Below are 24,932 nucleotides of genomic sequence, written 5' to 3'. Positions count from 1 at the left end.
CGCGACAGCACGAGGCGGCAACAAGCGAGAAGTCCATAGCAGTCCGGATTAAGCCAACCGAAGAATCTGCAAGAATAAAACAAGTCGCCGAATTGCCTGCCGTCTCTTATCGTCATCTTCGATCTCTCCAGCGGACACCTGTCACCGTCGCCGACGCCAGAAGCCGAGGGCCAGACCAACAGCAAGGGGTGAGTAGCGTTCAACAACACAGGCTCCCAACAATCCTTCATCAGCCTCCTTAAGGGTAGAGGTGGTTAGCCAAGTCAAACTTAAGACCTACTGTATTTATCTGAGCTACGTCCCGGCGTGACTCGATCCCGTACCTTACCCGACGTCACGCTACATGGTGGAGATAGCCGGCTCCACTCCGTGGATTTCCATAAAATTTTAATTTTTTTTTTACGTCACTCAAAACCCCATAATCTAAAATCCCCGCCGCACACAGCAGCAACCCTAGAAATTCTTCTTTTTCGATAATACACTTCGTATTATAAACTCCCCACTTGTAATTTTTTTTTTCTTCCGCTCACTATCTTTCATTTCTTGTGAATAAGTGCATAAAAATTCCCCCTCCCTAAATTCGCATGAACGAATCCCAAATTATTCTTCACGAAGAGCTAGACCGTTCTCTTGATCAGATTCTCTCCTTAGCCTCCGCTATTAATTCCCCCGCTCCTTCCCCCCGAATAACCAGATCCAAGGCTCAACATCCCGATTATCCACAGTTTCTAGGTGGTCTAGAAACTCCCAAACGAAAAAAGAAACACCCAGAACCCCAAACCAGTACACCTAAAACTAACACCCCTACCACCATCAATCCTACCACTATCAATCCATCCCCGTCAAGAATGTCCGTAAATATACCCCATGGCTTATACCCCGCCCCCTTCACAGGAAAAAACCCTCAAGAAGTTGAGCAGTTTTTTGAAAAGTTCGACAGTATTGCGGGCGCTTTGGCGTGGGAGGAAAATAAAAAACGCGAAATGTTGCCATTGTTCCTCGCAGACATAGCGCTCACATTTTTGAACGATCTCAAGAAGCAGCCAAACTTCAACACCCTCACCTTTCCGCAAATCAAAAAAGAATTAATTTCATTATTTAAAGGCAGTCACTTAGTCAGCATGCCCATCCAAATTTTATTAGAGACAAAGCAGGAAATTAACCAGCCCATTCATGATTATGTAATTCGCAAGAAAAATCTCGTCCTTCAATTCTTCCCGCAAGCGACGAATCCCCAAATCCTTTCCTATGTTGTGTCGGGACTTCGATCTAAACACATCGCTGCGATAGGAGACAAAGAGTTCACCGACACAAGTTCTCTTATTGCACATCTGCAGAATCAAGAAAGGCAAGACATGCTGATTCAAGCTAGACGCAATGAGGAACAAAGTGAAGCGATGAAACTGATAGATGCCGCTAAGTACATGCATTCCATTTACGCAACAGCCTCCCCTCAGTTTCCCAGCTGTACGCAACCTCAGGTCAGCAACACGCATCCTTTCCCCACACCTCAGCCTGCTTCGTCATTCGTGACGTATTCCCCCCCTACCCCCCTCCCGCAGATCTCTCAAGCTCCATACAACTTTCTTTCGCAGCAACCTTATCAAGTAACAGCAGCTCTCCCGACCAACTCGTGGCAGGTCCAAACCACGCCCACAGCCTCTCCTTCCCTCCCCTCAAGTCAAACTCCAAACACGCAGTCTGCTAGTTCTCCCAGCGCGGCCGTTTCCCAGTCTTGCAACGCAATTTTGCCATCTGGCGGTTCAACAGCGAACCAACTAGATTCAGTCACGAACCAATTGCAAACCTTGACATTAGAAAATAAAGTTGAAGCGTTGTGTCACACTGTCCAGAACCTGGCAGATCAAATACAATCAAATAACAGTAATCAATTTCAGACCCGGCCTACTTTTTACGGCCAGGGGAATGGCAATCGCAGAGGTTCTACTCGCGGCATGAGACGTAATTTCAGATCTCGAGGTGGAAATAATAATTCAGCCGGGGGGCGACAAAATTCACAGTTTTCGCAATGCCAGATCTGTTTCCGTTCAAATCACTCTACCAGGGACTGTTTTTATAACCCAAACAATGAAAACAAGGACGATTTAAACTGAAAAACCGTGTGAATCGATGGGACGGATCCACACGCAAGACAAAATTTGACACAGTTCCTATCCTTGAAAAAAACAACCTATTCTTCATTCAAGCTCATGTAAATAATACCCCCCTAGAAATTATGATTGACAACGCAAGCCAGATTAGTATTTGTCCTCAGCATTTAATTCCACCCAATGCAAAGAAAATTCAAATGCTCAGCATTATTAAAGGCGTCACTGGTAACAGACTTCCTATCTCAGAAATTGTAATACTCCCCCTTCACATAGGAAGATATAGGTACTCCCACCCTTTTAGAGTTGTGCAATCCAAAGAATTACCTCCTCTCCTTGGCAATGACTTCTTGAAGACACAAAATTGTGACATTTCACTTAGTACTAACCTGTTAACTCTTAGACGCTTAGGCCATATTCCAAACTATAACCTTCCCACAAAATCACACACCTACACCATCCCTGATGTAATTTTTTCTAAACTACACCCTACTAGCAACCAACACAGTTTAGTAACAATCCCAGAAAATGTAACCCTACAACCTAGAACCCGAACATATGTTTCAGTTTCCATCACTCCCCCCCTCCCCCACAATATCCTACTCACACCCTCTCAGGAAACACTCCTTACATACAATATCCTCATACCCCATGCTCTCCTTAACACTTCTTCCCCTCTGTTACTAATTCATAACCCCTCAGAGAAAGCAGTCACACTCAAATCCAACACCCCACTTGGCCAAGCAACCCCATGTGACATTCTAGTAGACATGACAGACGCATCCAACACTGATACGACTACCACTACATACGCATGCACAGAAGACAATACAGAAAACACAAGACTGAAGGAAAGTCAGAAAAAATTTGACCCATCTTGCATTAGTATTAACCCTGACTTATCAGAGGCAGACAAACAAAAAATCATAAAGTTAGTATTTGATTATGCTGATGTTTTAGCTTGGAAAGGCGATAAACTCACCACAACCCCAATTTATGAGTACGACATTGACATTGGCGACAATCAACCTCCCTATATGAGACAATACCCCATCCCTTTGAATCTTAGAGAGCAAATGAAAATTGAGCTTAACAAGCTCTTACAAGATGGAATCATTCGCAGGTCAGAAGGTAGTCCATTCCGACACCCAGTTCTCTTAGTGCGCAAGCGAGACAATTCGTTCCGCGTGGTGTCTGACCTTCGGGCACTGAATAAAATTATTCAGCCCTCTTCTCTCCCAACACCTAACATTGATAACATTTTAGCAGACATGGCAGGCAAGAAATATTACACAACCCTTGACCTTAAATCGGCATTTTTTCAGGTAAAATTAACAGAAAGGTCAAAGAAGATGACCTCATTTGCAATTAGTAATTGTGGAAATTACGAGTATGAAGTACTGCCAATGGGATTGAAGACAAGTAGTCAGGTCATGAACAATGTAATGTCTATGGCTCTATCTGGCATAGATAGTTCCGAGATATCTGCATATACGGATGACATAATTTGCTACACAAACTCAGTTGACGCAATGCTACAAGTTTTACATAAAGTCTTTGCTAAATTACGTGCAGCCAATTTGAAACTAGGGCCAAATAAATGTAAATTTTGCTTTGAAGAAATTCCAGTCTTAGGCCATCTTGTGTCGCAAAAGGGATTCCAAATTTCTGATCACATCCTGCGTGCAATCAAAGAATTCCCTCCACCTAAATCTAAGAAGAATTTGAAATCTTTCCTAGGCATATGCAATTTCATCAGACGCTATGTACAAGGGTTTGCGGAACCCGCAGAATGTTTGTTCAAATTACTCAAAAAGAAAGTAAACTTTCATTGGCATGAAGAGCATCAGAAAAGCTTTGAGGCATTAAAAGACAAAATTATTTCTGCACCCATTCTTAGACCTTATGACCCAAAGCAAACTTCATGCGTATACATCGACGCGTCCTACCAGGGTATGGGCGGTTGTCTTATGCAGAAAGATGATGATGGAGTACTACATCCGATAGCCTTCTGCAGCAGACACCTTACAGACACTGAGAAAAAAGCAGATGTCTTTTCTCTTGAAATTGCAGCTGCCTTTTATGTCCTAAAATCATTCAAATTCTTCTTAATCAACACACCCTTTATAGTTTTCACAGATAACCATGCATTGTCTTACCTTAGAACAACAAAACAGTTGTCCGGGGTCCTTGCTCGAAGATCACTCTTCTTCCAAGAGTTCGACTTTCAAATCCACCATATCCCATCATCACAGAATGGTATTGCTGATGCATTATCGAGGAATCCTGTAGACCCAGCCCCTTCCTTGCCCAACAACACAGCACAAGACACTTCACTTGACACAGACGAGGAGGACATACTAAATCAAGTCTTCATGTTACAATCCGATGACTTTGACATAGGTACGGCACAAAGAGAGGACCCATACTTACAAGCATTAATCAAAATTCATGAAAACCACCCAGATGCTGATCACAAATTAGAGAAAACAGCCTACTCATTTGTTCTTGACAATGGAATCCTTTATAGGAACACTAAATTTTCACCAGGCTATAGAAGACAGTTATGTATTCCCCAAAAACTAAGAAAAGAAGTGTTTCAATTAATTCACTGTAACAAAATGATGGCCGCACATCAAGGTGCTGCTAAAACATACTCCCATCTCTCTTTACGCTACTATTGGCCTAATCTAAAGAAATATGTGTACGCTGCAGTACGCAAATGCACTGAATGTCAAGTAGCAAAAAGAGCTCACGGAGCCATACAACATACACTGCAAACGAGCCCACCCGCTAGTCATCCCTTTAGCCAAATACATATTGACGTGTGTGGACCACTGACTTCAACCTCTGACACAGGACACAAATATTTTCTATCCGTTGTTGACAATTGTACCAGATTTGCCATAACTACAACCCTCCCCAACCATGATGCCAACTCAATAGCTAACGCCCTTGTCACGCATGTTTTTCTCATTTTTGGTCTTCCAGAGACGATTATGCTTGACAGGAGCTCCCCGAACTGTAGCAAATTAATACAGGAATTATCCAAAATTACTGGTGTCACATTAAAATTTGTTGATACTGCTGCCCACTTCAGAAATGGTGTCGTCGAATCATCTTTTCACTACTTGAAATCCATCATGAAAACTTATGTGGTACAAAAACAAGGTAAATGGCATGAACTTTTGGCTAGCGCGACCCATGCCCACAATGTAAGTACACATCTTGGCATGAACAACTCCCCCTATTTTTTGCTATTTGGACAACACCCTAGGTTAATTGCAGATGCTGTTCTCCCTACTAATCCCAACACCACTATCCACTCTAATGAACAGAGAATAGAACAACTCCAAGCCGCTCGAGAACTAGCACACAAACATTTAGCAAAGCGATTTGAGCAGCAAAAACAATGTGCCGACAAAAAGACACAACAAACAACCTACTCCCCTGGACAATTAGTGTATATTTTGGACACTACCCCTCATCCCCACGTACCCAAGGCATTTTCCTCCTCCTACAAATTTCACGGGAAAATAATTTCACAAAACGACGCCAATTCCTATTTGGTGGAATACACCGATGGTCGTGGCAAACTGAAAACCGATGCTATCACGATTCACCGTTTGAAACCAAGACACCTTGACTCGGACGAGTCTGTCACTTAAATATTCAATTTTTCCATTTTTCACCGTTGCACAGTCCATTCACACCTTATAAATAATCTTTTCGCACCCACATGTCAATATAATACTTGTATTTTCGCAATTTTTGTTTTCGCAACGTGATTTTTTCACCAAGCCGCACACAAGAACGAGCACATGTAAAAACGGAAGTTCCGCCATTTTGATTCACGTAGTACCCTCTTCTTCCTGTTCCCTCCTCCTCAACACTGTACACATAAAAGAGTCGGGAATTAACTTTAAAGCAAGTTCGAAGACTAAAATAAACTTTTAATATTCCACAAAGTAATAATAATAAAGAAGTAGAAAGTAAAAACGGCCAATCAGGAACGTAGTCTCTCAACTGACTACTGGTTGAGTACGTGAATTTTCCACTCGCGATTTTTTTTCTGTCTGCAGCAAGCAGATTGTAAGAAAAAAAAAAACTCGCACAAGTATCTGCGCATGCGCGACCTACCCGTAGACGAATCTCGCACAGCTGACGATTTAGTAATCGCTTCGGCTCGAGCAAATACATCGCGGAGCGCAAAACGTAAACAAATGGTAATAAAATACAAACAAATAAAAATGCAGAAGTTTATATTATAAACTATTCAGTCTCGAGAATCTCTTGCATTACAATTTGTTAATCCTTCTCTTTTATAATTTTTCATTAGTGATCTTTTACCTTTTATTTGAGTAGCTTACTCGGAAAACAATTTTTTTTCCATCACAAATCTCATGCTTAATACATATTTTTTTTTATGCAAACTCAGTTTTAAAATTGTCTCTTTGTCCCTTTCAGGGTTCACTACCGACAATGGCAGTAATGTTACTACTTTCCCTTTTTTCCCTAATTTTTTCGGTCACCACGGCGACTGAACATGTGAAAATTATCTCGGGAATTTATCTGAAAGAACTACCAGGAACCATCCCTTATCATTATACCATCCCCATCTACTACAATGTGAAATTACAAATGCCTAAACCCCAACACTTCCCATCAACACTACATAATGCCATGTGCAATAAAGGTGAAGAAGATTCCAACCAATGTAAACTTGCGGTCCAACTCCAAAATTTTCATTCACACCTTTTTTCACACCTTTCCCTCTTCACACGACCCACCCCCAACACTTCCGTAGTTAGACAAAAGCGTGCACTCCTTGGCTTTATCAGTAGCATTGCTAACTATTGTTGTGATTTTGCCACTACTAAGCAACTAGAACCCCTATTCCAAAATGCTCATGAAGTAAAACAAACGATATCTAACATTAAATTACAACTGCAAGCTAATCATATTTTCTATCAAAATTTAACTGGTGAAATTCACTCTTTCCAACATCAGATTGAGGATGTTTTTACTGAATATGCTAACCACTCTGATAGTTTGGCTAGGAATCAGGAAGCATTGATTAATAAACTCAAAAAATTTAACAATCAAAGATGCACATCAAGCACAGGCATATCTCATCGAATTTATGACCCTAACCTTGCAGCTTAGCCAATTTTTCACCCTTTTTGAATATGAGAATACCATTAGCAATTGTAAACATCATTTTCTCTCTGAACATGTTGTATCTAAAACAACACTGCACCGAGACTTGAAAAAGATTCAAAAAAATATTCTTCCTACTGGATTTGATATAGCGATTCCTCTCACACTTATTGACATGTATTATCAGATACCACTGTCCCAATGCAGAATTTCTGCTGATGCTGTCAATATTGAGTTGAAAGTGCCTATCACTTCCACTCAGAAGAAATATACACTTTATTTAGCAATCCCTGTCCCCTTTTCATATCAAAATTTAACATGCGTAGTGTCACATAATCCATCGTATATCGCCATTGATGATTCTCATAATGTTGTCACTATTAGTGGTACAGACCTTGAAAATTGTCAGGTCCATACACAGAAATTGTGCCTTCTGCCTTCTCACACAGGAAGACACGATGGGCTCAATTTCTGTTTTTCCAAATTGATACAAGCAACAACCGTGGCTGATACGATGAATGGGTGTACCTACACATGTCACGAATCCCACCTCACTGATGTGGTCAAATTAGATTTAAATGTTTATGCAATAATTAATCCTCCTCCTACCATCACCTTTTTTTATGCTAATGGCTCCACTTTACATTATAATCTTACCACTTTTCATGAACCCGGTGCAGTATTGTTACACGTGGCTTGCCGTACAGATGTACTTATCACCCCCGATATCAAAATTCATGCTATCTTTCCTTGCGGTTTCGATCATTCAACAATCCACCGAACCATTCATATCCTTCCTGCTGCCTGGACTAACAATCCCAATTTTCTACTCGACACCCATTATAAAATTTCCCCACTTGTGAATGCAACGGCTCTTTATCATAAACAATGGACATTTCATATCCCTCACCTTAACCTCTCCCAATATAAAGTTCTTGACATCCCTCCTATAACTCCACTTTACAGACATGCGGATTTTCCTATCATTATAATTTTTGTCTGGCTCACATGTCTCACTGTAGGTGTCATATACCAATTTAAACTTCTCCACATTCCCCTTTTCTTATGTTTTACTTCTAAGGCTCGTGCACTTACCCCTCATGACCTTGTAAAATCTCCTGCACATACAACCTCCTATCTCTTCTTAATTTTCATAGCTCTCCTGCTTCTTTGTATTTGCATTACTTACATGTACTTACGTCTAAAACGTCACACTTCTTGCTGTTCATGTTGTCACCGGCGAACCCCATCTCCTCCTAAGACATGTTCCGTCCCTATTATTAGTCCTCCTATTTCCTTAGCTACTATATCTCAACGTCCCGCACATTCCCCACCACCCCCTCCCACTCTTCGTCAACTTACAACTCCCACTCGCTTAGCTCCTCCTCTTCCCACACGTATCACTTTCGATGATGGCTACTGTCTACCCACCCCTGTCATTTCACTTATGTCACCTTCGCCTCCAACCTTTACTCTTCCGCACTTAGGCGAACACCTTTTATTATAACTTCCCCTTCCCTACGCTTGTCGGCTCCCCCTTGCACAACGTCACCATCTGGCCATACTACACTCACGGCGTTTCTCAAGCATCTCTTCGGCAGTTCCGCATAGAGCCAGTCACCCAGCAGTCGGTCAGCGAGGAATCATCATGGCGCAGCAGTCATCCTGGAGCAGCTGTACAAGCAGCCAGCCAGCAGCCATCTATTGCAGACATCATGCAGCCAGCCAACCAGCGGCCATCTATTGCAGACACCATGCAGTCAGCCAACCAGCGGCCATCTATTGCAGACACCATGCAGTCAGCCAACCAGCGGCCATCTATTGCAGACATCATGCAGCCAGCCAGCCAGCAGATATCTTATTTCAGCTTATCATGCAGCCCGCCAGTCGGCCAGTGGACATCATGCAGACACCATGCAGCCAGCCAACCAGCTTACATCTTATTGCAGACATCATGCAGTCTTCATGTGGCTCATCTATTGCAGACATCATGCAGCCAGCAGGCATCCTATTGCAGCCAGCCAGACACCATGCAAACATCATGCAGCCAGCCAGCCAGGAGCCTTCCCATTGCAGCAGACATCATACAGCCGGCCAGCCAGCAGATAGCTTATTGCAGCACACCATGCAGACATCATGCAGCCAGCCAGACACCATGCCGCCATCCTGCAGCAAGCACATAAACATGTAGCCAGCAGACCACAGGCAGCCTGCAGCTCAGCATACCACCAGCGGTCAGCATTCCAGCTGGACATGCAGCCAGACCCGTGCAGTACCAGCTATACCGACAGCTCCAACTTTTTTTTTATTTTTATTTTTACACATTATTATATACAGGGTTTTTATTTTTCTTTACTCAATGTACCTTCAATTATTATTTCAAATATACTCTCCATAACCATCTCTACTCTGCTTCGTAACCACTCACAGTGGATACATCTTGGCCAGGGGAATGATGAAGGAATTGGGAGCATAAAAGTCGAAACATTAATTTGCCTCAAACATCGCTCAGAAGCTCGCAAGTTGAACGCTCATTCACCCCACATTCCACCGGATGCAGAGCCGAGCAACAAGAATTTTCCACTCGGCTCTGCACAGTCAGCAAGGCAACGGCCCTCGCCAGCGGTGAGTGCACCTCCACTGTAAATTTCCATCTGCATCCAGGGATACCCCAGGTGCACAGTGGAGGTGCAAAGTCCACCAACCTATGACTCAAATCCAATGTATAAAACCGCTGGAGACAGTAAATCGATCTCTCACTTCGCTCCAATATCACCACCAAACTGATCGACGAGAAGAGGACGACGGCCTGCTGAGAGATCGCGACAGCACGAGGCGGCAACAAGCGAGAAGTCCATAGCAGTCCGGATTAAGCCAACCGAAGAATCTGCAAGAATAAAACAAGTCGCCGAATTGCCTGCCGTCTCTTATCGTCATCTTCGATCTCTCCAGCGGACACCTGTCACCGTCGCCGACGCCAGAAGCCGAGGGCCAGACCAACAGCAAGGGGTGAGTAGCGTTCAACAACACAGGCTCCCAACAATCCTTCATCAGCCTCCTTAAGGGTAGAGGTGGTTAGCCAAGTCAAACTTAAGACCTACTGTATTTATCTGAGCTACGTCCCGGCGTGACTCGATCCCGTACCTTACCCGACGTCACGCTACACTATATTGATTCCAGTGTTGTGTTGACACACTTATTGATTCCAATCTAAAGCGATATTTTGAAATTGCAAACAATTTGAAACAGTTCAGAATTATAGCATATCAATGAACAGGAATTTTGCATTAAAAGATTCATAATTTCACATGATGGAATTATGGAAAATAGCATTTCTTACCACAATGCTGTTAGAAAAAATACGCATTATGCATGACTTTCATGATATTTAGACTCTGTAAACGTGTCTGGAACAGATCCTGAGATTCTTGGACTCCGGAAAAGTATTGACTGGTGTTGGATATTTAAAAGCTGAACCTATTGGTTAACAGACAGTAAAAGTTATATTTTTATGCAGATAATGGAGGATGCTTTACTGGAGTTTTGGTATCTCCTGGCAAGCGGCACTTTTATAGTCTAATTGTCCTGAAAATTATGCAAAATTTTAATTTTCCATTAATTTTGCACTGATATTGTGTGGGAAAACACCACTTTGTGATTACTAAATAGGTATTTTTATATAAAAAAACACAAACAGCATGATAAAAAAAAAGCACTTTAGGAGTTCTTCCAAGCTCTTGATTCCATCTCGGATCATCATCAGGGCAGACACAGGGAGTAGCGCCAGCAAAACTTCAACCGCATCCTTTCCGTCGCCTCTTGACCAGTCCTGATGATGTTTCCGAGATGGAATCAAAAGCTTGGAAGAACTCCTGAAGTGTTTTTATCGTGCTGTTTGTGTTTTTTTTATTGTTTTTAACCAATATGTTGCCCGCACGTGACATAAGCAGTTTTCTACTGTCATAGGCATTTTTATATTCTGATATAATCTGTGAATATTTTAAAGCAAATCTCTGGTAAAATGATGCTTAAAAGTAGGGATGGGCCGATATGAAATTTTGGCCAATACTGATAAAGTACCGATATAAAATTTACCGATATTCTACCGATCTCATATAAAATTAGAAATAGTCCTTGAAGAACCTCCTTAATAAATTGTTTCAAGGTGACTGAAGTGCAAACGAAGTAGCATATTTAGACATTTACTTTTTTAGAAAGTAGAGCATGGCAATTATCCATAAAAAATACAACAAAATGGCAGAATTTTGCACTAATTTATCAGATATTTATTGATATATCGGATCGGTAACATAATCAGTAATTTTACCGATAAACCGCTATGCATATATTAGCCGATACCGATAGAGTACCGATTAATCAGTCCCATCCATACTTAAAAATTGAAGTGGAATACTCATCCTGTTCCGTACCTTGTGCTTTTGGAACCAAGATGGCCGCCACATTATTCTCTGGACACTAGTGCCTACTGAAAGAGAGAGAGTGAATAGTCTGTGAGGAGAGAAGCGACGCTGGACCAGAGATGTATTGCAGGTTGGCTGCAAATAATGTAGATTTTGCAACGAATACATCAGTTCGAGTAATTGAATGTTTCATTTATGTGTATTACTCTATCTACAGCACTATTACCTTCCTGGAAATGCTACAAACAGCGGCCGAAACAAGAAAAGAGTCTTCTTGTTGGATGACGGGCGCGAACACATCCACTAACGTTAATTTTGAAAAACTTTCAATAGTTACAATTTTCTAGCAACAATATCAGCTCAGTTCTATTTATAACAGATGCCACATGCACAAGAAAAACATTGATGGAGTGTACATACCGAACTGTTTGTTGGTGGTGAGGTTGATACAAAGTGGGCAAGAATTTCTACGCAGACAGGTTCTCTTTGAGGGTAATCACTCAGTGGTTCCTGATCCAACAAGAGTAGAAGAAGGCTATTGATAATGTTGGGGTCTGCCAAAACGTCCATCACGGGTAGTAACATCCAGCCGGCCATTAGCTCTCGAATAAGCGCACACCAATTCCTACAAAGAAAGGTTATATTTTTAAGAGCATGAGGAACAGTTTCCGCTGAATACAAAAAAGGGGGGGGGGAAGGAGCAGGAAATCCCGGAAGAACAAAAAGGAGTCTATAGGATAGAATGCGAATGCGGCAAAGAATACATAGGACAGACCGGAAGAAGCATGTGCATAAGATGGGGAGAGCATGACAAGGATATCGGGGAGAGAGTACCCAAAACTGGTCTCTCTGAACATATTATTGAAAGTGGGCATAAGATTGTAAAAAGAGAAGTCATTAGGAAAGATAATAAATGAAATAGGAATGTTTATGAAGCCACGTATATTTGCGCAGGATATGGAAGAAACTCAACAGAGACAACGTTAATAGAGGACGGATGGATCAGTTTTCTTAAAAAATGGTATAAGGCAGTGAAAACTGATGCTAAAATAGGCTTCCATGTTACTTGGAAGCCTATTTTAGCGTCAGTTTTTTTCTTACTTCGGAGGTCATCAAAGCAGCAGAAGAAGAACGAGAATTCACTTTGGATTGGTGATGTAACAGATAAAGGAGGAACCGTTTATAGGAGACGGAGGTAGTTTTTCCCCTTCCGGTTCAGGTGTGGGCTGCTCACCAGTGTAGGCCTCACAACCAGCCTGGGCTCGTTACGGCCACTTGGGATCCTTTTTTAGTTATTTTAATATAAATGTGGAGTGCTTTTATGAAGTTTTTAACATGCTGAGATCTTTTAAGTTGGAATATGGCAAAGTTTTTGTAAGTGTTTTTAACCTTAACCCTTAACCAAATCCTCATTCAACACTTCTTTTACGGGGCACTATGCTCGGTGCCTAGAAATATCCATGAACCTGATGAAGGAAGCAGTCTGACCTCCGAAACGTTGTCCTAATAAGACTCCATACTCACTCACGTAAGTAGTAAAATTAATGAGGTATTTATTTCCCTTAATAGTGAGTAACACGCACAAATCTACAATATGTTAACTTTATATTAGCCAATTTTTAGAACCATTACTATTATCTCGTTATGAAAATGCTGGGAGGGTTTATACGTCATTAGCGTAACCCCAAATGAATGCCTAAATTTCATAGCTTTGAAAGATCTGGTGTCACATTTTCTACACCCTCAACGAGAAAGTTTATGAAAGGGTGACTTTGAGAGGGCACCAAAACGTAAACCTCACTTCTACATAGTAAACCCTAGTAACTGCAATGTTGAAGGCCAATGAGTAGAGGCACATATTTTTGGTAAATAGAAAAGCAAAATTTCGGTTCAAAAACAGAGTTTTTAACATGCTGAGATCTTTTAAGTTGGAATATGGCAAAGTTTTTGTAAGTGTTTTTAAACCTTAACCCTTCAAAAGCGGCAAATAAAATAAAATTTCGCTGTTATAGTGGTGAAAAAGCACTATATAAAATGACATTTTGGTTTTAAAATTGTGAATATAACCCTAAATTTGATTTAAAAACGGCTCTTACTACAAAAAATAAACATATCCCTTCTAATAACACATTTATGTCATTACGAGAGTATTAAGTTTATTCCTGTGTAAAGGGGTCCATTTTTGCTTCTCAAATATTTACAGCAGAATTAATCAATTTTCCTCAAATTGCATAACTCACAGGATAATTCTGACTTCAGAAAGTGTCTTGGCTGTAAATAAACTCTAAATTTTGTGTTTAAGAGTCTATTTCGCATTTTGCAGTTCATTTCGCATTATTTCGTGGCAAAACAGGGGAGGAAAATGCACCTCACACCTTTCAGAAACATGAAAAATTAACATTACAATGTGTTATATTACATTTCGTGTTTTCGTCAAAAACGAAATATGCATGCCTCTGGACCACAGTTAGTAAAATTTCTGTACGGCTGTGAGCCAGGTGGCACTTTGCAGCCTTAGCTTTTAATCCACTTAAGAAGATATTAGTCCTCAGAGATACACGTTGATTTTTGTTAAGGCAAGTGTTTTGATCCCTCATATAATGTAATAGGGGAAAATAGTAGAAGTGCTGGCCCACCCAAACATTTCATTTCAATCTATCAATTCATCTAAAGGGCGTCTCAAAAATATTTTCATTTTTGAATCCACCCTCTGGAGCAATTCACACATCATGGAGAAATGAGATAGATCGCAAACGCTTGGCAACATAGTTAATATTTAGTTGCCATGGACAGCTTTACGGGGCAGCTTTTTGTGTTCGTGCGGTTTATAAAAATAATGATTCTTATGTTGTTGAGCATCATTTGTACCAGCATCATTATAACCTGGCAGGAATGAGACGTCCCAAGCACAAATTTAATTAAATATTGGGTGAGAAAGCTTTATGGGTAAGGTATACACCCCAATGCCACAAAATTTGAGAGAATTGAAGCAAAGATGAAATCAATGGTATTCCTCGTGCTTCGGCGAGTGATCGAAAACTTTAGTTCGAGAATAATTGAATGTGAAAACATGAACGGTCACCATTTGTCAAATACTCTTTTCCACAAATAAAAATATAATCTTTATACAAAAAATTTAAGTATATATTTTAATAGTTTTAAAAACGAAAATATTTCCATAGCCAATGACACCTGCACAATTCCAAGAATTCAAGGAATTGCTGGCCAATAGACAATTATAAATTTGCAAGGTTGCACAACCGAAACAGTAGTAAATTTCAGAATTTTTGAACTCACTTTGCTTTATGCTGGGAGACCACTGAGGCTCTTCATATATGAATTTTTGTGTACTTTTTTTTCTTCCCAGTTTTGTATTTTTGGGCATAGGATTTCTCTCCCTGCAGTGTGATCACTTGATAAATAATTAAAACTAAAACATAGCATTCTGAAATATTCACAGGGTATTAAATGTGGTCATTTGAACAAAATGTATGCATAATTTCCACAATAGGTTGACCCTGCAACTTGCTCCTGTCATTTCAGTGAAGATGAAAAAGCTAGGCAAATCACAAGTAACATTCCTTTGGGTAGACAAACGTCATTAAAATCTGTTACTGAGAATATTGGATGATATAAACAGTATTTCTCTTGTAACTTACAAGTTGTTATAAGCACATAAATCAGGCATGGCTCGTGCATTATTTACCTGGGTGTTCACTGAAGTCATGTGACAAATATTCAGTTTCCGCAAATAGACTTCCTTCGCCTAACAAAAGGATGGGGTAGGGCTTAAAAGATTTGTCCAGATGTTTTTCATCTGGGAGTAAAAGGTTTCATACTTGGGGTTCGCACCATTCTCTTCTTTCGTGAACCCCAAGTGTTTCCACCTTTAAGGAAAAACCTCTTAATGCATGCACGAGCTATTTGGTAATGTATCTCTTTTATTTTAATTCATCGCATCTAATTCCAGGTTTTATTTGTTTCTATTCATCCATCTCTGCCACAATCTTGCATTTATTCCAAGAAGTTCGGTGCAAGAATGACACAAAGATAAGATTGAATATGTAACGTGTGCGCTTCAAACTTGAACCTCACAGAGCAACACTGGAAGGGAGAAAGCAGAGAAAGGAGCCTTGTCCCACGGCTTCTGCGAGAGAATAAACTGTGCATGACCGTTGGTTGGAGACATAGGTTAGGCAGTATCCTATTCCCTGTATTTTACCCTATTCTCGACTCGAGCTTCTGCTCCCGCACGAAACTTTCACAATGGCACGAGCTGTCCTGTGGGAATCAACTGAGGGTCTGTATCACGGCAGCCAACTCGCGGTTTCTCCTTCTCAGCAAAAGAGTTTGCCATGTTACGAACACAAATACATGACTTATTGTGTAAATATTTTACGGAAAATGTAAAGACATTGTTTATTGTTCATTCTCGAGGTGATTATCGTATATTACTGGGGGTTCACTGATCCTGTGCGCTATAGGGCCAACCGCACCTGACATAAATACAATTTTTGTAGTAACATTTTTGATGAACACATGCTCCCTTTATCAGGTACTTATTTTTAGTGATTAATGATAAAAGTTCTAACAATGGGATAAATTTAATAAATAAATAAAAAAACAAAGAAGCAGTTATACAATGAATCTTGTCAATAATGTTACATTGTTGATTATTATCAACAAAATTTGTATTTATATGCTTGTAACAGCCATAAACTATAATTCTACAATGCAAGCAATAAGTACATAGACACATCAACAGAGTGTTGATTAATCTGTCAGATTCCTAAAATAGGTACCATTGCACAACAATCACTCACTTGCAGGTCATCTGCCTTGAAGGAACAAGGTAAGGCATGATGCAGTTTGACAGCTGTCGAAGGTAGTGAAGTTCATGTTTTCTATTGTGAGCAGCTGGATGCAATCTAGGGCCAAGGTACCTAACTATTGCCGTATCCAATGGCATTCTTTGTTTCCGAGCAAGTCTCAGGCTACATAAATAATCATCCACATGACTTAAAGCTGCAGGCAGAAATTTGTTTGTTATCAGCTGAGGAATATCAATCTGTAAAGTAGAAATCATAAATCACTGTTAAGAACTATTAAATACAACACAATTAGGGCTGAGCCAATACCACTGTGAAACGATACTGATACTTGAAATAACAAAAAAAATGTTCAAAATATTGATCAATAATGGTGTGTAAATGTTCTTCTGCAATTAAATGCATCAAATTACCAAGAAATTTGCTTCAGAATATTCAAGAATTACATCAGAATATGAAAATAGATGTTAGGTCATTAAAAAATATAGTTTTTCGTGCAAAATAAAAAGAAAGTTTGAATTTTGCATAATTTTCAGGATAATTAGACAGTGTGAAAGTGTCGCGCGGGATTTTTGTGGACCCCGTGAAAGACCAAAATGCCGGAAAAGAATCGGCAGACGAATTTCAACCGATACTTTCCGGGTACCGATACTGCTGGTATCGGCGGATACCGACACATCGGCATCGTTATTGGCTCAGCCCTAATCACAATATCACAAAATAATACAGTAAATACAGGAAGTGTTACTAGGAAGAGTTTTAATGTAGAGTGACTTGCATTGTAAGGTTGTGTGTGGATATCTTGGTAGTGTAATCTTGAAAAAGTCCTGGGGAACCAGGACGAAATGTAACCACAAGAATAAAAACCACCAAATTTAATGTATTATTTATTTGAAAATTCCTGAATACAGAGAAAATTCATTTTATATCAGGATATCAACAGAGAAAAAAAATAACAAATGAGAAGCATGTGCGCACACAAAAAGGTAAAGTGTTCCCCTGTGCATAGCACCACGCCATGAAGGCGTATAGGGGGTGTGGGGGTAACGCCCCACACTTTCTTGATCCGGTCGTGAGTGGGGGTGATGTGATCAGCATCACGCCCCTGACTGCCTTTACCCCCCAGGGTTTCCCCCAGGTACCCATGTTATTCGACGCTGGGTAGGCGCCGGGGCCGCTTCCACCGTTAGAAAAGTTCCCGGATTTGAACCGGCCGGGGATCGAACCCGGGACCTTTAGCATGGTAGTCAGACGCGTTACCGACTGAGCCACCGCGGCCACATGTGCGCACACAAACACACTTATTTTGTAATATGCAACAGTGGTTATGCAAACTTTTAAGAACAACACAGATATCTAATCATAATGAAAAAAAATTGAGTATATAAATAAATGTTCGACAAGATAAAAGTAATTTGTAAAAGACAACAAGAGTTTGACATATGCATGCAAATATACACATTTCAACAAATTCTAACCATTAATGCCAGTCTTTAATTATAAACCAGTCCCTTTTTTGCCACAAAATTGTACAATGGTAAAACTCGAACCAAGTTGGTAAATTTGACACAAGAAACTGTTACATTTTGAGAATATATATATATATATTATGCACCATATAATTTATAAACAGAACATTGTTGTTTTTTAATAACAGGTAATGTTTCATAAACTAATAATTTGCACCTAGACCGAATGGAAATCAGACTCATTTCTTCTGCCAAGTTTGTGAAACATATTTTCTTTTCCTTTTTTAATGTGCTGTTTATGTACTAAATAGTGGATAGAAATTATTCATTACCTGAAAAGCTCTTCTAAGAAAAACACATGCTGCATATCTCACTGTTTGTCGTAATTCCTGAACAAAGCTCTCATCTGACGTTAGATTTTTGTACCAATCATACACAAATTCCTTTAATGTTTGATTGAGAAACTGAAATACACAAAGAATACATATTTAGTACCAACGAGGTCTACTTTGAATATAACTAACACAAATACACATTTCAAATCTCAGTGTTCATGTGTATATATATATATATATATAAGACTAATATCCAAAAACCTGGATTAACTGGAATGGAAAATATCATTCAGAGCCCTGAATGATATTCTCCATTACATATATATATGTTTAAGTAGGTTCTACATAGACCCCTTCTAGTTCAATGCACTTATGCCAGGGCTTGACAAGCACATAGGTACTGCAGCGACTCTTGCACCACCAACAGAACGTCACCAGAGTACTGGAACTGTGTTCCACTCAGCGCATCTTTCAGTGGACCACACAACAAGAACATTTTTATATTTCACATATTTTACCATTGACCATTAAAGCATGATCTGGAATATAATATATTTGAACATATTTGTTTACACTTATGCTATTAAAAGAATGACTTTTAGTCAGTATGCGAATTAAGCTTTTTGCTTTGGGGGGGGGGGGGGGGCATTAAATCATATGATAATATTTACATGTAATTTAGAAACACTTACCAGGTGTATAAGCTTAAATCTGCTGTTTTGTAGTCAGAAAAACACATGGTTTGTTCATAGAAAGCAACAAGAAATTTATTCAAAGTACTTGCCCTCGCGAGCTACACATTTTGCCCACCTCTCGGGCAAGTTGTGGATACCACGCCAAAAAAAGTCCTTTAGTAGATGGTAGTCGGAAGGGGCCAGGTCTGGTGAATAGGCGGGTGAAACACCTCCCAGTTTCATGTCTACAAGTAGTTTTGGACCAGTCTTGAAGTGTGCGATGGTGCGTTGTCATGGAGGAAAATCAGCTTGTCATGTCTTTGTTGATAATCCGGCCTTTTGTCACACAGAGCACGGTGCAATTTGATCAGTTGTTGGTGGTAGCGGTGGGCAGTGACAGTTTCACCAGCTCAAAGTAGACGATACCCTGTTGATCCCACCAAACACACAGCATCGTCTTCCGGCCGAAGTGATTTGGTCTCGAGGAAGATGTTGATGGTTGGCCGGGATCAACCCACGATTTCTTGCATTTAGGATTCTCGAAATATATCCACTTTTCATCGCCAGTCACAATGCGATGCAGGAAAGACTTTCTTTTTGTCTGGCAAGTAAGATTTCGCATGTGTTTTAGCTTCTCTCCAGCTGCCAATCGGTCAATTCATGCGGCACCCATTATCCGATCTTTTGAACCTTTCCCAAGGCACGTAGATGCATGGAAATGGCTGTTTGAGTAACACCCAATTGCTCGGCAAGCATGTTTTGCATTTGGATATCGTCCTCGTCCAAAAGTGCCTGCAATTGATGGTCCTCAACCTTCCTGGGGCAATTTTCACGCTTCTTGTCGCTCACGACAGAATTGCCGTCTTTGAACCGACGAAACCAATCCCTGCACATTGTTTCCGATACAGCACTTTCACCATAGGCCTCCACAAGCATTCGATGCGATTCGGCAGCCGATTTCTTCAAATGGAAGCAAAATAGCAGAGCTTCCCGCATTTGCTCTTTTTCTGGCACAAAACTAGACATGCTTACCACAGGAACACTGTATGTTGTTGTCTGCACTGACTCGTGTTTGCAGATGTCCAACTCATACAAACACCAGGTATGGCGTGCCCATGGTAGCTTCATACACTCACTAATGCCATCTATGAGCAAACAGCAGATTTAAGCTTATACACCTGGTAGTATATTTACATTCTAAATAACCGCATACAATCAATAACAAAATCACATCTATTTCCCATGGATGTAGGTTTCCGTAGTTAAGTTAATAAAGGACAGAGTACCAGTCTGGGAGATCTTTGTAAAACCTCTGCACCCGACAGCTATGTAAACCATAAACAATGGACTATTTTCAAGAACTTTAGTATTAAAGGTTAAGTAACTATTTTCAGTGGTGTTGGTTCCACAGTTAAGAAATGGTATATACTTTCCATTCCACTTTTTTGTAGGGGGGAGATAACAACATGCCTGGCACCCCATTAATGCACACACTGCTTTTAGTAATTATGATGGCGCAAGCTGTTACCTTTGTTCAGTATCACCTCAAAACTACATCATCTACAAATGCAGAAAGTCAAATTAACTTTACGAGTAACAATTGTGCTTACATCTTCAATGGCCTCATCAACTTCTTCTGGAATGTCCATTCCAACCCATGGCTGCAATGCATGTTGGTTGAGATTCGAACGATGGCGCTTGCATTTCTTGTTGCCACAGACTGTGCAAGACTTTGGGACTGGCAAGGGAGGGACGTGAACAAGCGGCTGCGAGCTTAGCATGAACAAAAAGTTTGGAGCTTCATGTCTCGAACTGGAATAAAATCAAACAAAATTTAGTACTGCATTTTGGTTATTTATAGGGTTGAGCTGATATATCAGAAAATATTGATCTAAATTTTAAGTGCTGAATAAGAATTGGAGCGATTTTACAATACCAGATAATTCCCCGATTTCATTCATATATCGCATACTCAATAATTTACGAGTCCTAATCACGATTCTGCAGTTAATATTTGGCGATCAAGTGTAGAATTTTAAAAAAATGGGGGGGTCTGTGATCGCAACCGACAATGACCGATTGCTCATTATTTACCGGAAGATTTTCTGTTTCCAATACTTAAAAAACAAAATTTAGTACTGCATACATTCCTGATATTACTACGACCCCAAATTTTGACTATGTTTGCCTAACCTGACCTAACAGTGAATGGTTTGTGGGGCACCGTAAAAAAATGTCAGTTTCGTAGCACTTAAGCAACAAATTTTAACTGCCCAATCGTGATCAAGTGTCCTAAATTATTGACTATGCGAAATATGAACGGGAGCAATTTTACAATACCGGACAATTCCCCGATTTCGTTCATATTTCGCATACTCAATAATTTAGGGCTCACAATCTTCCGGTACATAATGAGCCATCGTGCATTGTCGGTTGCGACAATGGGTCCCCTTTTTTTTGGAAATTCCACACATGACCGCCAAATATTAATTGCAGATTCGTGATTAGGAGCCCTAAATTATTCAGTATGCGAAATATGAACGAAATCTGGGACTTGTCCGGTATTGTAAAATCTTGCCCAAGAATTTTCTGGGGTCTTAAGTGTAGCTGTCACAGTCTAAATATACTGGAAATTATGCAAAAATCACTAATTAGTTTCATTCCACCATTGTGTGGCAGAAATGTAGCTTTCACAATTAAGCTTCAACTGTATTAATGTTTTCTGCATGCAATGTTTATGGTCTTCCATGTACAACGTAAATTCAGAAAAAGGAGTGTGTATATATATAAAATTTCATGTGTGGTATTTCAGCATTTTTGTGGTTGGGGGCAGGAAATTACCACATTGTTACAACTAAACTGATGTGCAAAAGAATCTCTCTGATCCCCCAATATAAATTTCTCAAATGTGCATTTCTTTTCAAAACAGTAAAACCTTTTACAGCTATTACTTAGGAAGACACTTAAAGCAGTTCTTCCTTCAAGTTATGTTTTCAGTTTTATCAAATACCAATACCAAGTAAGAATTATTTTTTTCCCAACAATATTAAATATTAGTGGAAATTAGTTTTTGGTGCACTGGTAAAATTTACATCTGAAAATTTCTATGAAAGATCACGCAAAGTTTTGATATGCATAAATAAGAATCTCATTATGTTATTAAGGAAACTAGGGCTAGAAGAACTTATTTAGGACATGAATATTCTGCATTTTTGATGAAACAAGCTTAAGTTATATTGTAATTCAGTTCCTTTAGAAGTGAGATGTATCTACTTGCCTGAATATTGAGTTAAAAGCAACAAATCCTCCAACGTAAGCTCCGAAGACCAAGACTCCTGACAATATACTGAAATAATAATAATAACAACAATAATAAAACTTGTGTTATTTTACACACCAAATACTACATATTAATTTACATCTTGTAAGTTAAAAATACTGAATCCATTAAGGAAAATTATCTTTAATGTGGCAAACCCATTAGCTTATAAGTTGTTCTTAGTCCAATTGAATAAATTAGGGCATAACATATTGCTCTTTAGGAAGTTAGCTATTGTACCTAATGGCAAGAGACATAAAAAACGTTCAAAAGCAAATGAAACAAGATGGGCCTGTAGAAGATTAACTTACGCTAATCAAAGATATTTGTATGAACTTGGCACTTTATAGGTCTCTTGCTCCACCAAATTACACAAGGAAGTTCCACTTGTCTTTGGGAGATAATGATTCATGAATCACTATCGCTAGACTCTGATTGATGGATGGACAAATTAGAATGATTCGTGTAGGATGAAACTATTAGTTTAGTGAATTTTAGATTAGCAGTTTCATTGTATTTGACATAAGGGGTCATGTGATATGAAATATTGTCTCCTATGGACATACAGATGTTTACTACTGGTTTGCTGATTCTGTTCACCTGTAAGCCATAAATATACATAGGAATTTATTTACAAGAATCAAATTAAATTTTGTGCACAAAACAAAATTATACACTGAAATCAAACAGTACTAGTTTACTAGGCTCGGGTACCCTTTTCTACACCCTCATTTTTTCGCACATTTCAAATATTCTCGTTACAAAAATTAGTTCTTCATAATAAACGATGTTTCTAAATAGCGCGGAAAGTAATTTTTTAGATCTACGTGCTACGAAACTTACGTTTTTTATGAAATTAAAATTCCTTGCGTAACGTCAAAAAGGTTTTTCACAACTTTATGATGGCGAATGATGCATTCATGTCACAGGCGCAAGTCTGAAGATTTCGGATGATCGATTTATGTCACAGGCGCACGTCTGATTTTTTTCTTTTTCTTATGATTGACTTGTGCAATAGGAATATTTGCGATTGCGATATGTTCTCTGTGCGATATATTCGTAGATTGGACATTTCAGACATTCGATTTCATTTATGCGACTTCAGAAATTGGAAATAATAATATTTTTTTCGCACCTGCATGCCGTAAAGGGGAGGGTTGTTTTTTCTAAATGACTTGTGGGATGGGATAATTTGCGACTTCTAGTTTTTATGATGGGAAGGGAGTGGAGGTTGGTATTCTGTGGAAAAGGCCAACAAGGACTTTCAACGTAGGTTTTACTTCATTTTTGGACTTGCAAATTGAAATTCGACCCACAATTCAATACCTGGCCTTGGTAAAAAGAGGTAAGTTACCTTCTTTGGTTTAATTTTAGCCTTCATTACAGGGAGATGGTCTGCTGCCCCACGAACCATTGGCGCTAGCCCCACGAACCATTGGCGCTAGCCCCACGAACCATTGGCGCTAGCCCCACGAACCATTGGCGCTAGCCCCACGAACCATTGGCGCTAGTCCCACGAACCATTGGCGCGTGGATAGGTTAGTTCAGTTAGGTTGAGATCGATAGTTAAAATTTGGTGTCGTGTTAGTATCACGATCTAGAAATTGGAAATAATTGCGAACCATTTCAAAGGACAAAATTTCAACTTTAAACGGCTGTACAGTCGTAAATACTTCTTTCCGCGCTCCAATTTTTTTAAATTCACAAATAGGATCAAATAATGTTCATAATGAAAAAAAAAATAATTCAAAATTCGAGGGTTAGAATAGGGTACCCGACCCGTTTACTATCCTTCGGACACATTTATTTATTTTTACAGAAGAAACTACTTACTGTAATAAGTTCCTGTAGCATTGTCGAACATCTGGAAGATGTTTTGTGTGATGTGGGAATGTTTCATAGCTGAAATTCATGTTGTTTGTTGAAAATTAATTCTCCGACGGAGAATAGCTAGCCCCACGAACCATTGGCACGTGGATAGGTTAGTTCTGTTAGGTTAGGAAACATAGTTAAAATTTGGTGTCGTGTTAGTATCAGTATCTAGAAATTGGAAATAATTGCGAACCATTGGCGCTAGCCCCACGAACCATTGGCACGTGGTTAGGTTAGTTCTGTTAGGTTAGGAAACATAGTTAAAATTTCATCAAAACAACGTTGATACACCTTCAGGAATGTTCCGCGAAGCAGATACGTAAGTACGAATGTCAAAAATTGACGAAACGAAAAAATTAGAGGTGTCCGAAGGATAGTAAATTTTTACCAAATCAAACATCTGTCATCTGGTACATGAATAAGTAACCTTATATTAGCTTCCTCTTCAACCATCAATTCTATTTCTACACAAAATGAACTTTGTCAATCATTACAAAATACACTATCAAAGATATGAACTATCCATGTCAACAGCATCACAAATGCTATTGCTAAACAAGAAGCAACTACATTCTGGTACAAAAGGTGCTTATGTTTTAACAATGACCTGTAATTGAGAGGCAGATCATTAAAGCAAATAGAATCATAATATTTAGTGTCCAACTGACGCCCCTCCCCCGAAAAGAGTAGTTATATTTTTGAATACATAATAGTCTTTCAAATGCAGAAAGAAGAAAGATAAAAA

At 39.6% G+C, this 24,932-nt stretch overlaps 1 protein-coding gene across 2 annotated transcripts in view; it reads right to left on the bottom strand.

Moving 5' to 3' along the window:
- Positions 1–24,932, bottom strand: part of LOC145989992 (sorting nexin-14-like) — a 75,386-nt gene that overhangs the window by 49,916 nt on the left and 538 nt on the right. For both annotated transcript variants that reach the window (XM_083125567.1, XM_083125568.1), the window contains exons 2-6: positions 22,274–22,342; positions 20,607–20,808; positions 18,320–18,451; positions 16,513–16,757; positions 12,110–12,314 (exon numbers count right to left, since the gene is read on the bottom strand). In XM_083125567.1, coding sequence (XP_082981693.1) covers positions 12,110–12,314; positions 16,513–16,757; positions 18,320–18,451; positions 20,607–20,808; positions 22,274–22,342 — 853 coding nt within the window. The remainder of the gene's footprint in view (positions 1–12,109; positions 12,315–16,512; positions 16,758–18,319; positions 18,452–20,606; positions 20,809–22,273; positions 22,343–24,932) is intronic.

This window comes from Lepisma saccharinum, chromosome 7 (genome assembly GCF_977018435.1).
Source record: "Lepisma saccharinum chromosome 7, izLepSacc3.1, whole genome shotgun sequence".
Lineage (NCBI taxonomy): Eukaryota > Metazoa > Arthropoda > Insecta > Zygentoma > Lepismatidae > Lepisma > Lepisma saccharinum.
This window is presented reverse-complemented; position numbering and strand designations above follow the sequence as displayed.